This window comes from Euprymna scolopes, chromosome 41, assembly GCF_053919585.1.
Source record: "Euprymna scolopes isolate OS-2025 chromosome 41, ASM5391958v1, whole genome shotgun sequence".
NCBI classification, from domain to species: domain Eukaryota; kingdom Metazoa; phylum Mollusca; class Cephalopoda; order Sepiida; family Sepiolidae; genus Euprymna; species Euprymna scolopes.
The window spans coordinates 32,692,947-32,708,186 of record NC_136522.1 but is presented as its reverse complement, the minus strand read 5'-3'; the positions used below and the strand labels follow the sequence as shown (position 1 = coordinate 32,708,186).

The window sequence follows — 15,240 nt, the reverse complement described above, 5'->3', positions numbered from 1 at the left end:
AAACCGACTTGAAAAAACCCAAATATATTCTATTAAAAAACTTTTTCTTCAAAATCACTGGATTCGGCATTAAATAACCTGAAAAGTGTTGATATGCCGTAAAACAAAAACAATCAACCAACCATATATATATATATAGCTCTTGCCATAACCCATCTAATCTCGATCCGTGGTGTTCTAAATTAAAATATGATTACTAAAAGACAACGCTCTTATGAAAAGGAAAACTAGTTTTATTTCACGGATAGTGATTAGTTCTTTTTTTAGAGAGAGAGAGAGAGAGAGAGAGAGAGAGAGAGAGAGAGAGAGAGAAAGAGAGAGAACTATGTTCGTTCCAAATTAAATACAATTGATATCAGTGTCAATGTCTTGCTTTTTTTAATGTATCATTTTTATTTCTCTTTTCTCTTCTTCCAGAAGTCGCCACTTCTATTTTTTTCTATTCTTTTTCCGGTAAGAGACATTCTGCAAATTTACTTAGTTTTTTGTTTTTGTCTTTTCCTAAGTTCATTTACTACTTCTCTTTTTTTGTTTCGAATACAGAAAGGAAGAAAAAGAATTTTCCTTGAAAAAATGAATTCCTTGAGGAAGGTAGAAGGACTGACTTGTTTGAAAGATAAATGAAAAATTGAATGAAAGATGGCGTGAAAGAAAAATGTACAAAGAAAAGGAATGAGTATTAAGAATGAAAGAACGAATGAAACAATAAAAGAAAAATGAAAAAAAAATTAGGAAAGAAAACAAATATAAAACAAAGGAAGAAAGAAATATATGGGGAAATAAGCAAGAAATAAAGTTCAAAAGAAAACGTCGAATGAAGAAGAAAATGTTGATGATAGAACGTTATCAAAACAAAAACAAAAATAAAAAATAATAAAAGTCTATTTATACAAAAATAAGTATTTTTTATTGACTATTTGTTAAGACAATAAAATAAAATCATCAGTGGTGTAATGGATAAAGTACTAAGTAAAATTTAGTTCTAAGTGACACTCTTCTAGAGATTGAAGGTTCAATCTTTGGTACGGGCGATACTAAATATACATTTTTGAGATGAGGATTGGTTATTTGTATTATTTGGATTCTTTGGACTACTGCTCTCATCTTTAGTGTTATTTTCACACTATTTCGGTCAATGTAAACTCCGATTCTCTTCAAGCAAAGACCCGTGGCGCAGTTGTTAGAGTACTTGGACAAATCAATTGTAAAAGTGATAATCTTCTGAAGATTCAAGGTTCAATTCTCAGTGTAGGCAACTGAAAAATACAATTGCAAATTACTTAGGATCTTTACCCAGTCATAGCGAATGGAACAAGAACATGCTACTCCTGTGAAGTAAACAAAGGATTCCATTAGAAATTCTATCCAGATTCCCAAGTTTAACAGAAACATTCCCGAGTTTGACAAGATACACCTGAAGAAGGTCGAAGGTTACATTAATCGACACGTTGTGAAAATTACACTTAAGATGAGAACTGTAGTTTGAAGAGTTCAAATAATACGACTAAATATACAATTGCAAATCACTTAAGACTTCTACCCAATCATTGCTGATGGGACCAGGGCATGCTACCTCTGTTGATTAAATAAAACATTTTCTTGGGAATTCTGTTCAGATTTCTGTGTTTGACAGAAAAATACCAGAGTTCAACGAGATACACCCGAAGAAGATCATAGTTTACATTTATAGAATAACACTCTGAATACACCAAATAAGACAAAAAAATGAAGGGTAAAGACTAAAAATTCAGAATTTCTCAAGAATGTTCTAAGTGAAAAAGAGTTGTTTCATTTGGAAGGGGAAATTTTAATAGAATGCAACTGATTGGCAAGTTTTTGAAAACTTTAAAAATGAAATAACAATAAAAATACTAATAAACATCGTTAATAATTAGATTAAAAATAAAATGTTTGTTTTTAATTTGCTTTTAATTAATTCATTTTGTGCTGTTAGATGTTTATCTGTTTTTAATTTTAATTATATGGTGGGTTTTTGTCTGGTGCCTCAACATTGGTAAACCTTAAAAGAAGTAGTGAAAAAGTATGAAAAAGAAAACGTTTTCAAAGGTATGGAGTTTAATTAGAAGGAAAACAGTAAGCATATTATATCATATTTCAGTAGCGTCTTTTGAAGGGATGCAAGCTTGTGAAACTCCCTTCCTGCTGACTGATTTCCTCCTCCTCCACATTCACATCAGCTGGCACTGCTATATCAATGATTATTGCATTGTGTTTCTTTTTTTCCACGAAAACTAAATCCGGTCTCCTTGCTTCACTCACATATTCATATTCCGCAATAATTCGACATTATCGCTCTCCACCATCGTTTATAAAACATGCATGTAGCATTTTTCACTGCATTCCAGCCCTCTTTTCTCCCATTTGTATCTTGCAATATTGTCGTGCTGTCTTTTGTACTCCTTTTGAGCTAACTTCTCACAACTACTGACGAAGTGTTCCCACCTTTATGCCCACACACTCAACACAGGGTACTTTCAGCTGTTTTATCTGCGGTATACTTGACATAATTTGTTCTGAGCATTTGCTCCTGTGCGGCACATATTAGAGCTTTTGTCGCAACCTTCAAGTCACATTTTGACAACCATCGCCAAGTTTTTTCCTAGTCAACAGTTTAACAGTAAATGTAATATAAAATGAGCCCCCATTCCTGGGCCATTCTACTGTTTGAGGGTAATTAACAATAATAGCAACAAAAAATTGCTATGGGAGATAAATTCTGATTTTTTTAGGGTGGGCTGATTTTTAAACAATTATATGACATATTATTGAATTAATTTGGAATTACATTTGAGATGAGTAATTTGTATTATTTATTTTTATTTAATTATAACTATTGTTTTCATCTTCTAGTTGTTGTTTCAGCTGACGAAGGCCAGAAGAATAATTGACCGAAACGTCATGAGACAACACCTAGAAGATGACGATAATAGTCCACAAATAATTAAATAAAAATAAATAATACAAATTATTCATCTCAAAAGTAATTCCAAATTAATTCAATTTGGTACCGACTCAACAATGAAAGAACAAATAAAAATATGGATTTATAAGACAAAAAAATCCAACCTTGATTGCCCTTCGGAGCCGTGACACAGTGGATAGAGATGCAGGTGAGCATTGTTTAAAGATAGTGGTTTCAATCCCGGCCAGAGGATTAGTTGGCCAAACCGTTGTGAGACGACAACAACTATGGAAGGCTGTAGATGCAGTTGGGAGATTTGACATTCCTATCCCGCCGTGATTACCTGTCAAAGGCCAGAGGAATAATTGGCTAGAACGCCATGAAACAAAAACTGATAATAATCTGCAAACAATTAAAAAAAATAATTATATGTGGTTTTATGAATTTGTCAGTCAGATTTAGGTAAAAAAAAAAAATTTCTTTTTAAATCATTACCAGCCCGGAAAATTAAAACATGAAAATTATTTTACCTTAAATTTATAGACAAAACTCTAACTCTAATTGTTTCCTGACAAATTTTTCAGAGTGTTCACACATAATCGTCTAAAAAAATAGAATCTCATTTTGGAAATGGTGATTTAGTTCTCAAATTATGCAATCAGACTCTTGCATTCTTTTTTAGTTTTGCACAAGTTTCAAAACTAGTAGTTCTAAAAATAAAAATGGCTACCACAAAAAATTATGAGATAAAATAATTAAAAAAAAACAAATAACATCCCTTTTATTAACCCCAGCACTTAATCTATCGAAAGTTCAGTAGATGAGGGCAGTGATAAAAAATTAACCATAAATCTGCATGTAGGGTGGGGTTGAAGGTCACAAGCAAACTATATGTTTGAAGGGAGGGGGAAGGGGTTCATGGAACCCTATATCGAAAGGAAGGTCGTTTTATTTATCTCCTCCTTAGGTTAGATGTAGTCACGTATTGGTTATTGATGCACCTACCACAACTCTCTTCTTCTTAGACAGGGCCCACAAAAAGATTTTGAAATCTAGTTGTTCCACACTTAAGGCCAATCATCAAGCTCTGTCCCATCATCGTTGCATTCCTGTTTTACAAGTATTTTAATGAAATGTTCTCTGATGAACTCATAACACTTGTGTCCCCACGACGCACATATTTCTAACTAACCTGACAAGCAGAAAAATCCTATCCCTTCGCTGCTGAGGTCCCTAGAAACCATCTACTTTAATAGTTTATTCCATTGGACTGCTAGACTTTGGAATTCTCTCTCTGTTTCCTGACTATACTAGCATACAGAAATTTAGATGTAATGTAAACAGACATCTCGCTGCTCGACTCCCACAGTCTATTAGACATGACCCCAAAATAGTAATCAATTACGTCCAAGGGGTAACAAGCTTTGTTTGGGATGAAAAAAGTAAAAATATATAAATAATATAATAAAACGAACTGAATTCGAATTTGTGCAAATCCATGTTTTTTGGTCTTTATCATTAACCAGAGTCACCGTTGTCAAAGAAAGGTTTTATATCAGTAGACAAGAGTACATTCACTAATTAGCCTTAAGTCCGTGGGTGAGGCGGTGGTCACTAACTAACCCTATGTCTGGGGGTTCGAGTCAGTCACTAACTAACCCTACGTCCATAGGAGATCAACCTGCCGGTAATTAACTCCAAGTTCAAGGGGTGGAAATAGCAGTCATTAATCTTAAATCGAGAAAAAAGTACACTTCTTTAACCAAACCTTGAGTAAAATAACACTGCATACGAAAAACAAGAATAGTTAAAAATACCCCCCCCCCTCTTTAGTCTTCACATTCCATGAGCGATGTTTCTGACAAAGGGGTAAGAATCAATATTTCCTGGATTGGAATATATCTAAATAACGCTCATCGTTTTTTTTTCTTTTTTTTTTTTTTAACCTTTAAGTAGTATTTTTAAAAATAGTTCCTTACATCAAGAGTCTTCATGCTTTGTCGGGAGCGATTTCCACAAACGCATGCACACACACACACACACACACACACACACACACACACACACACACACACACACACACAGCCTATTTTGTGTACATTAAAAAAAATGTTGAAAAACATAGAAATCAACCAAACAGAAACAGCTGCATTAAAGAAAAAAATTAAAAAAACAAAACAAAATCAAAATAAATGAAAATGAAAAAGAAAGAAAAAAGGTAAATGGAAAAGTAAAAGACGGAAAACGAGATGGCGTTCTTGTTATTATAGTTTCATGTTGAGTCGATTAAATAGGTTGCCTGTTTAAAGGGAGAGAATTCACGGTTTAGTTCTACATTTGTCCGCTAGGAGTCATAGAAACTAACGAAAGCGCTCTCTGGCGGCGAGCGACAGAACCAAAACATGTTTTGATTATAGCGAAAGAGGGAGGAGGTCTCAGCCAACAATCTCTCCCGTCTTTATTTTTTAATTAATTTTAACCTGTTCTATGTATATAAAGAAATGCATGTATTTCTTTATATATATATTTAAAGAAATGCGTGTATATTCAGTTATCTAGAGGTAGATAAAATGTGAGGTAATATTTATTCATTTCTTTTTTTTCTTTTACTATATTTAACATGATAACTGCTGTTGGACGTACGCGAACTCCGAACCATGACTTCAAAATCTAACAATCCGGACGAATGCCGGTCGGCCCCGAAGAACGTGTCAGTAACATCACGTTGTATTTTGGCCGTGGTGCTCAGTCCGACGCGAACCCAATATGTGCAAGCAGACGGCATGCCAAGTAGCGCAATTTCGAGCGGCGCTCTCATCCCGTGGTCTTCGTCAGGAGGAGGAGGGGGTACGGGTCTTCAGCCCTCGACGGGTCCTCAGTCCTCTACAACGACGGGGGTTGGAACCCCAGCCCTTGTCGATTCCCAGGTGGTCGCCAAACGCGATAATAATAACCAGGCGGCTGATCGCGGCGGCGGGAGTTCGAACCCGGTCGCGTCCGCCATCACTTACAACGGCGGACGTGACATTTGGGAAGAATTCCGCTTTCGGAATAAAACTTGCTATTGGAATCCGGCCCTTGCGGAGAGCATAAAAAACCTCGAATACATGGGGTTTGTCCATCCCTGTACTATCCTCGTCAGTGGACCCGACTTACATTTGGATAATTTACGAATGGCCTGGGGTAGACGGGTGCTCAAGGCACCTGCAAATTATTCTATCGACAGCATAGGTGAGTCATCCGTCTCAATTTTATTAATTCTATTCGATCGTCTTCATTTTTAGCGGTCAAAAGTGCCCACATTTCATTTTAAGATTAATTTTCAATATGGCATCGACTATAAGATTCGATAATTGTTTCAAATCAATTCGTTTTCCGTTTAATGCGACATATTGCTCATATCAGACTGTTTCGGAATTTTTAGTATTGCTATGTTTGATTATTCAGGTTATAATTCTCGTCTTAGTTTCTCTCTCTCTCTCTCTCTCTCTCCCTCCCTCTCTCTCAGCAGTCGAAGGCAATAAAAGTAAGAATATAAAGATTGGAATAATGAAACCTGTAGCTGGGAGATAGTGAGCAGAAAGAGACTATTTTTGGTACTCATGCACTTAGTGATCCGTGCTGAAATACTAACGTTATTATTTAAAAAGCCATTCTTAACATGGGGAGAGTTGTTTTGTACCTATTCTGTACTTTAACCTTAAAATTGAATAATAAAAAAAAAACGTCATAAAACTTTAATTAAACTTGGAAATATGATTTAAAAAAAAATAGCGCGGATCAGTAAGTGCATTAGCACCGTTTTTTTTAAAATAATAATAATAATAATAATAATAATAATAATAATAATAAATATTATTCTCATTTTAGTTATTATACCGGCCGATTCATTGTGCAAATAACAATCAAAATGCAGTACAAAAAAGAATAATAATAAAAAAAAATAAATAAAAATAAAAAAATTCCGAAACATTGTGATTTAAGTAAATTTAAGTAAATAGAGATAACCTCCGTTAAATCACCCTCCACAAGATTCTGCTCTTTTAGACAATTACGAGTGAACATCTTCAAAAATTTGGCGAAAAAAAAAAAAAGAATTATTTTAGAATTTAAGGTTTCACATATAAATTTAATATAAAATGACCCCTCCCCATTTCCGAGCCATTCTAGCTTTTTAGGACAGGTAGCCAAATTTTTTGTTTGTTAGAGTTAAGTCCAACCTCCTAAATAACCCTACCACTAACCATAAGTTCAAGTGACACCTCCCCTTTTAAACTGCACGTAATCGTCCCAAAGAAGTAGGCCCCTAAACAAAAACGTTGAGAATTTATACTCCATAACAAAATGTTAAATTAACTGTCCTAAAACGCTAGAATGGTATGGTACTGAATCCTTTTACAGTACTTATGCACTTATTGAACAGTGCTGAAATGTTTTTAGAAAACCATTCTTAATATGAGGTGTTTTGCTATTCTGTACTTTCACCTAACAATTTAATAAAAAGATATCATAAAACTTTAAATTAACTTGAAAATATTATTTAAAAATAGTGCGGTACCGGTACACCAACAGTAACACCACTACCGGTACAATAAGTGCACAAGTACCCGTTTCACGTTAAATTTATATGCAAAACTGATCCTCCATTCTAAATTCAGAATATTTTTTCTTTACGCCACGATTTTCAGGATGTTTACAGGTTACAGGGTAATTTAGCGGAGCAATGAGCATACTAATTTACAATAATGATACATGCGTTTTTTATTCTTTCCTATGATTATAGACAACATGTCGAGAGAGAGAACGAATTTTAAAGAATGTTCAAAAGTCTATTAGGTCGCCCCGAAAGCGGGTGTAAAATCTGTATAATTGATGTCCTATATAAATCCAAGCACTGACCCTAAGTCTGAGTTGGCAATGCATTATCCCGGACAGAGTTAGTAACTGATTTAAGTAAATAGGTTCCGTTTGCGGTGGCAGAATAGACTTTTACCGTTTGATTTACTTTTTATATCATTTTGACCGCTAAAACTGAAAACTATTATTTTTTTTAAATTAAATTTTATTTTGTTTTTATATATATTAAAAAAAAAAAAAATTGACGCTAATGCACTTATTGATCCGCGCTATTTTTAAATAGTATTTTCAAGTTTAATTAAAGTTTTGGGTAAATATTCAGATACGTTACAACAGAAGACCGACCACTCTAATTTGTCTTTTTTTTAAGGGGTAATCAAGGTCGCTGACAACGAATCTGATAATCAAACCCGGGGGAAAAATTGCCGTATGCATGGTATTAACCCCTGAACCCACGAACTACTTTCCGCCATTTTACAGCTTCCATTTACGCTATGAAATTGGGTAAAGATAAGACTCTTCCTTTCTCTTTCTCTCACACACACAGATAAAAAGCTTTTGGTTATGTATACAAACACTTTTTTTTAATGAAAGTATTATAATTATTTTATATTGCAACAGTTATTTATCAAAGTTGCTACTGTGAATTAGCAAACATACTAACAGGGACACTCTAAGTAGGGAGTTGAGCAGCGAGATACCTGTTAACATAAAAAATTTCTGTATGTTAGTACAGTTGAGGAAGAAGGATACAGGGAGGTAATACAGAGGAGTCTTGCAGTCCGAGGAAAGAAATTTCAGAGTAGAAGGTTCGCTGACATTTAGGATCCTCACTGTGAATACCTGGGATTTTACTGTTTATCAGGTTTGTCAAGGGTATTTATGTTGATGGGGCACTAATGCTATGAGTTCATCAGAGCACATTCCAGTAAAGTATTTGTAAAACAAGCTCAAGTATGCAACATTGTGGTGATGGGACAGGGATTGAAGCTTGATTGATGATGCAGGGCGTATTAGATTAGAAACCTTTTTTTGGATCCTGTCCAATAGAGAGAGATTAATGGTTGATGCACCGACCCATATATGGCAACAATATTCTATGCTTAGGCGGATGGTAGCCCATCTTCTTTGCAGCAGCCTTGGCAGTGTCTTTTATGCATTTGCTCCAGTTCATGTTACCTGTGAATATTAGGTCGAAAAATTTGAACTCTCAGCAATCTTAATGATGCTTAGTCATTGGCAATTGATACTGCAGATCTGTGGTCCTTGCGACCCTAATTGATTATTTTATAAAATATTAGACTAAAAAGACTTTTTTTTTTTTTCTTTTTTTTGATTGCTGAACAATAAACAATCAACAATTCCTACACTATGACGCCCCTTGGCAGCAGATAAAGCTGAGCCCAGTGATTCATGTCAAACTCCACCTTGGACTCCACAACTCACTCTCTCCCTAATTTCTCATTATGGATGGAAGCCACACTAGATCTGATCATGTCCTTATATCATAAAAAAAAAAAAACAGGACAAATCCGAAGCATGTGGATCAAATCTTATTAGCAAAGAATTGCTCTGCTTAGCAAATCCCTGCTCTCTCCAATGTCTATAACAAATGCTTTGTCGAATTTTGATTTCCTGATAGCTGCAAAATTGATTCTGTTATACCAGTCTTCAAGAACTCTTAAAGAACTGACCTGCAAAATTATTGTCTCATAAGTCTTCCACTTTTTGGTAAAATCTTTGAATCTTGAATTCATCTAAAAAAAATTCTATTGTTGGCATTGGATTCCCTAATATTTTTCTAGTCAGAATTCTTTCTAGAAACACATTGGGAGGGACCATGTAAAGGTTGCTAAGATCTCAAGTGAAAGTGATTTTTGTGGAACGAATTGGATTCGAACTTGAAACACCCAGGTTGTCAGTCTGAGTCTTTAACCACCGTCACCTCCCGAATCATTAATTAATTTAGCGAAAATCTACAACTTTAAAAATGCTGAACTTTTTTCTGACAAGCTGTATAGGTTTAAGCAATCCCATTCTACTGCAGATATTCGAACAGTCATGTCTGAGTGCATATACTATACATATACTATACACTATATATACTATATACATATACTATACTATACACTATATATACTATACTATATACATATACTATACACGAAGACAGATAAAGGCAGTAGCATTTGATATATTCAAGACCTTTGATAAGGTCTGGCATAAAAATCAACTCTTACGGAATTACTGGATGAATATTTAATAGAATCAGATCCTGCTTATCCAAAAGAAAGATCAAAACCGTTCTCTATAGGTGATAGATAGCCAAGCAACGGCACATTAATGCGAGTGAACTACTTGGGACCGTTATTATTCTGGATTTTCATAAAGGACCTCCCTAATACAATATTTATATTTAATTATGATACCATGCTCTATTCTCGACATGAGTAAATCAAATATGCACACATATCCAAGGTAATGTTTGAACCTTTAGAAAAATGACTTCCCGTCTGTCGTCGTAGTAGTAGTAGGCCATAAATGGATGATCACAAAGACGAAACTTTTTTCCCTTTAATAACCATAAAAAGCCTTCCCAACCACTGATTGCTATGGTTGATAGCACATTTCCTGAGAGTCCAACGTTCAAACTCCTCAATAATGCTAATAAATTCAAAGGAGATGCGGCCAAATCTGCAACGAAGGTGAGCTCCCTTTACGGGGCTAGAAAACGTCTCCTACCTGCTAGTATCCTATATCTCTATAAAAGACATCATTCGCCCAAGCATGAAGTATTATTGCCAGATCTGGAATTGTGTGTGTGTGTGTGTGTGTGTGTGTGTGTGTGTGTGTGCACGCACGACGAAAAAGTCTCTAACCTAATAGATCTCACACTGTCTACCAAACCCTTTTTCAGCTAAGTTGTCAATGTGTAATCCCAAATAGTTTCATATGGAATTTACATTCAGTGCAATGTTGTCTTGAATGACGAGCATAAGGATGATGATAACTATCATCCTTATGATCGTGATTGAATACAATTTCTTTTAAGAAGACAAATGGGACTCGCTCTTTCCACATTATATATAAATTAGTACTGTCAACTGGAGACACTTTGGGGGCTACTATGATATTCGTATATCAAGTTGTAGTTTTCTCTTTTAACTAAGCAACTGTGACTGATTTGATCCTCTAAAAGCGAATTGCAACGTATGAATGCTTCAAGTGTAATGCATTTTATGTTAACTGCCAATGCTACATCAGTACAAGAAATTCTTGGAAATGCGGTTGCCGTTACTTTTGGGTACTATATCTCACCAAAGGAGAGAAATATCACAAAAACGTGGACCAAAGATAACTTTAACATGAGTAGTTTCATGGCACGATTTTGCCGATTCACGTCCCTCTATATCTAGTGTGAGATAATGCAACAAATGTCCAACTGATTATTGCAACCGTGCCTCGTAATCTTTTCTGTTCTGATGGATGTGTATGCATTGTTACAAGGCGTGCTAGAATGATGTTATTTAGTGGGAGCTATGATAATAAATAATGCATTATAAAACATATTATATCAGCCTCTGCAGGTGGGCTTAAAATTTTTTACATAAAGTGTATAAAAAGCTGAAGAATTGTTTCTTTACGTTTTCGAGAAGAGCAAAACTTAAAAGAATTGATTTTTTTTTCTTGCATGCAACGAAAACAACACAGTAAAAACAAATACCACTAAACCCATCATAATTGATAATACATGCAAATCTAATATATAAAACTCACTATGTCTGTCTGTCTGTCTGTCTCCATATTTTCAAACTCTATATCTTCTGAAACTAAGTCGCAGAGTGGCACTAGGGGCCTCAAATGATTGAATTTTTATCAACCATTCTTGTATGGATCTTTAGCTGGTTAAAATAGTTTTACGGGGTCAAAAAGGGAGTCAAAATTGAAAAAATTGTTATACATTTTGTACATTCATCTTAGTTTATTTTTAATCAGTTCATATGCGTGTCATGTTTCTACAGTGGTAACGTCACCAGCTTTGAATGCTACAGTTTTGCTTTTGGTTTCGATTCTAGCTGATGGCACCGAAATACCTTTTTTTTTTTACTTTTGAAATCACGACTCTAATAATATATACAAAGTCTGGGCAAATTAAAATATATTCAAGTGTATTTTACAACTGGGCAAACCCCACCTCTGCTAGTGAATAAATAAAACATGTTTCTGTTTTTTTTATTTGAAATCAAAAGCAAAACTTAAACTCTTTGAAAACATGTTTCTTTTTCAGTTGCTTTGTATGAAATATTGCTTACATTATTTTTTGACATTCGTTCTGAGGAGGGAGTTATATTGCCAGTCGCTAGCAGCGATCCCTATTGGAAAACACCAAACAAGTCCAGCCCTTGTGTCACATTCACTCTCCAGAAGAGACATTGCGAGGTATCTATCATTACTTTAATGGTAGGTGCCCGAATGAGCTTCAATCTATGGTTCCCCCTGTAAAACTGCCACAACTCTCAATTTCCCACACTATCTGTGTGTAAAACTAAACAAAAATTCCATAAGCAAATTTTCTTTCCTAGAACTACTCGTCTATAAAACACAATACCAAGGGATTGCTTCCCAGCTAACTATAACATGGTCATTTCAAGTCATGTAAGTTCTTGTTGAGCCGTCCTCTTATATAATTAAACCATGCCCATATTCCACCATTACTGATCATCATGGTGTTGTTTCATCGTTTAATTAACACTCATTCTCTTAGTGTTCCTCGAGCCTTGATGAATTGTAAACCCCCAAGTTAAAAAAGGAATAGTACAGAATTTGTTCTGTCGAAAGAATAAGAAAAATTGTTTTAGACCAGGGTTATTATTATTTATATCCCTAATTCAAAGTTCTCCTTTTAAAAGGAACTGATTTATCCCTCCTCCTTTGTTACTAGTGTTGGGATGATTAATCGGAATCAGAATCTGGAATCAGAAAAAAACGGAGCTTTTTGGGGTATTGGAATCGGTATCGAAATCGGAAAATTTGAGCCTATTTTCCGATGCCAAAACCGATTCCTTACATTATCTATTTTATTTGATTTTGGCTTAAGAAACATCTTCCACTGCTTGTAGTAATAATAAAGTAATGAATATTTATTGATTTTAAACTACCAATAAAGCTAAAATCTCTAGATCACCTCCTCACAAATGTGTTTTTACATTTGAGAAAATATATGCACATTTAAGATGTGTTTTTACAGTAATCGTGACAATATTTATGGTTGAATATTTAGAGATTTCTAAGAATCAGAATCGGTAATTGTATCAGAATCAGGGAAAATATTCGAATCGTCCCATCACTACTTGCTACATTAAAAATAAAAAATCAACCTTGTATCTAACTTTACCCTCGTAGGTAGGCAAGTAAATAGACTATCATTATCCAATCTTCCAACTCTCATGTCTGTTCGAACCGAGGGAGCATATCCTCCCAGGTATTGCCTCCTTTTAGAGAGAAAGTGGGTTTTTTGCCTGCCCCTTGAAGTGACGGGACTTCTTTCTGCAAGTATTCTTTTGTTGCCATCAAAAAGTGTCATTGGTAACTGGTCTTGTCTAACTTTTCCCTTGTTTATATTTTTGTCATAAAATAAAATCCTGAAATGGTGATTTTCTATACAGGCAAACAAACAAAAAAAAAAAAACGACAAAAGGATCCCTGCACGAGACTGACAAGCGGTTTTGTTCATTCTCTCCCGCCGAAAAGAGACGCTCTGTGGTCACAGGGTCACATCTCCTTGTTTTTTCACTGACTTCTTCTAGTGAAGGCTCTCATTAAGTACGGACTCCGATACATAAGTAATCAGTAATGATTCAATATTAAAGTGAGAAACGGGGCGGGGGGGGGGTGAAGAAAAAGCTACTACTTGCCTATGACCTTTAAAAAAAGTTAAAACTATACATTCTCTCAGGGCTTATCTCTTAAACATTTTGCCATGTATTTTTGAATTTAGCAGTCATATATTAGGCTATTATTGTGGAATTGCATCTTGTGCTATTTTTCCTAAATATAATGAAACTTTACTTTTTTAGGCGCGTACATGTTTGTGTGTTATAGAAATGTGTTAACAGAAAATTTCAATAAGTTTCAATCATGGATAAATTTTTCAGATTCTATCTGGGGTCAGTAGAACTAGGCCCATAAAATAACTGAAATGCAAAGAAAAACGAAATTATTTTTTTTTTTTTTATTAAACATTAAAAATTAAACAAAAAATATACCTGGAAAAGGTTTAAATATTTCAATAATTCGTTTCGATTCATTAAAACTATTTGTAGTTTTACAGCTGTCAACAAACATTTATTTAAAAGTAAAACACCACCGCGCTAACAGTTTTTTTTTTTTTTTAAATTACTTGGCTTCATAGTGAAACTATTATTTTAAACTTTTAAAAGTAAAAAAAAAAAAAACAAAAAAAACCCAAAAAAAACTGTATTTTAAATTATTTTCGACCGGCAATATTTTCACGGGGGCAACGCCGGGTAAATCCCGTGTGCGGCGACAGACATCAGTCTTTCACTTGCGGTACTACATTAGGATATCTATATAAAACATAGTCCCTTTGCTAACCCGTTTAGATTTTTTTGAATTATTTGTTTATTACTAAACATTGAGCAACACTCTACAAAACACACACACACACACACACACACACACACACACACACACACGAATGAAAACATTTTCGTCATTAATGTAAATGTCTTGATAAACGGTCCTCGACTACCGATGCAAATTGGGGAAACAAACTTTCTTGTAAGTAGGAAAATAGTTTTTTAATCAATAGTTTAATGATTAAGTTAAAAAAAAAAAAAATTTTTTTTTTAATTTCTAGTTTCCGATACTGTACCGATAGACGGGGATCATTTTACAAGACGCTGTGTGTGTTCACTTGTTAAGTGTGTTCGACTTCTTTTCTTGCTTTCCAAAAATCTGTTTAACATGCTGTTTTGTAAACTTGTAGTAATTGTACTTCCAGCAGTTGAGCGCACTCTAATAAAACGCGCACTTGTCTTTCGCGTTCTGACATATTCCAATTAAGGTGCGCGCTTTTCAATACAGTCATCGTCGTCGTGTCAAACTTTTAATAAAAAAATACTCGCTACATTGTTTTTTTATTTTTTTCAGCGTTACCCGGAAAAATTAAGGAAACCAAGAGAAGTAAACCGACCCAAAAGACTTTGCTTAGCGTTTATCCACCATATAGAAAATTTTAGATTTACCCGTTTGGCAAAAACTATTACCATTATTCATTCTACTTCGATGATGATGATGATGATGATGATATTATTATTATTATTATTATTATTATTATTATTATTATTATTATTATATTATTATTATTATAGTAGTAGTAGTAGAGATACTTATTTTGACATCTACTTTACGCAGTGCTTGCAGTGTGTTCAGTCACA

General features: G+C 34.4%; 2 protein-coding genes across 4 annotated transcripts in view; one reads left to right on the top strand and one right to left on the bottom strand.

The window, feature by feature from the left end:
- The window catches only part of LOC145266711 (uncharacterized), a 44,910-nt gene extending 41,531 nt beyond the window's left edge, over positions 1 to 3,379 (bottom strand). For both annotated transcript variants that reach the window (XR_013864774.1, XM_080122636.1), the window contains exon 1: positions 3,088 to 3,379. Coding sequence is in view for 1 of the 2 variants with exons in the window: in XM_080122636.1 (XP_079978762.1) it covers positions 3,088 to 3,246 (159 nt within the window). In the remaining variant the exon portion in view is untranslated. The remainder of the gene's footprint in view (positions 1 to 3,087) is intronic.
- A 1,876-nt stretch (positions 3,380 to 5,255) lies between these two features.
- Positions 5,256 to 15,240, top strand: part of LOC145266453 (uncharacterized) — a 435,170-nt gene continuing 425,185 nt past the window's right edge. For both annotated transcript variants that reach the window (XM_080122131.1, XM_080122130.1), the window contains exon 1: positions 5,256 to 6,154. In XM_080122131.1, coding sequence (XP_079978257.1) covers positions 5,581 to 6,154 — 574 coding nt within the window. In that variant the 5' untranslated portion in view covers positions 5,256 to 5,580. The remainder of the gene's footprint in view (positions 6,155 to 15,240) is intronic.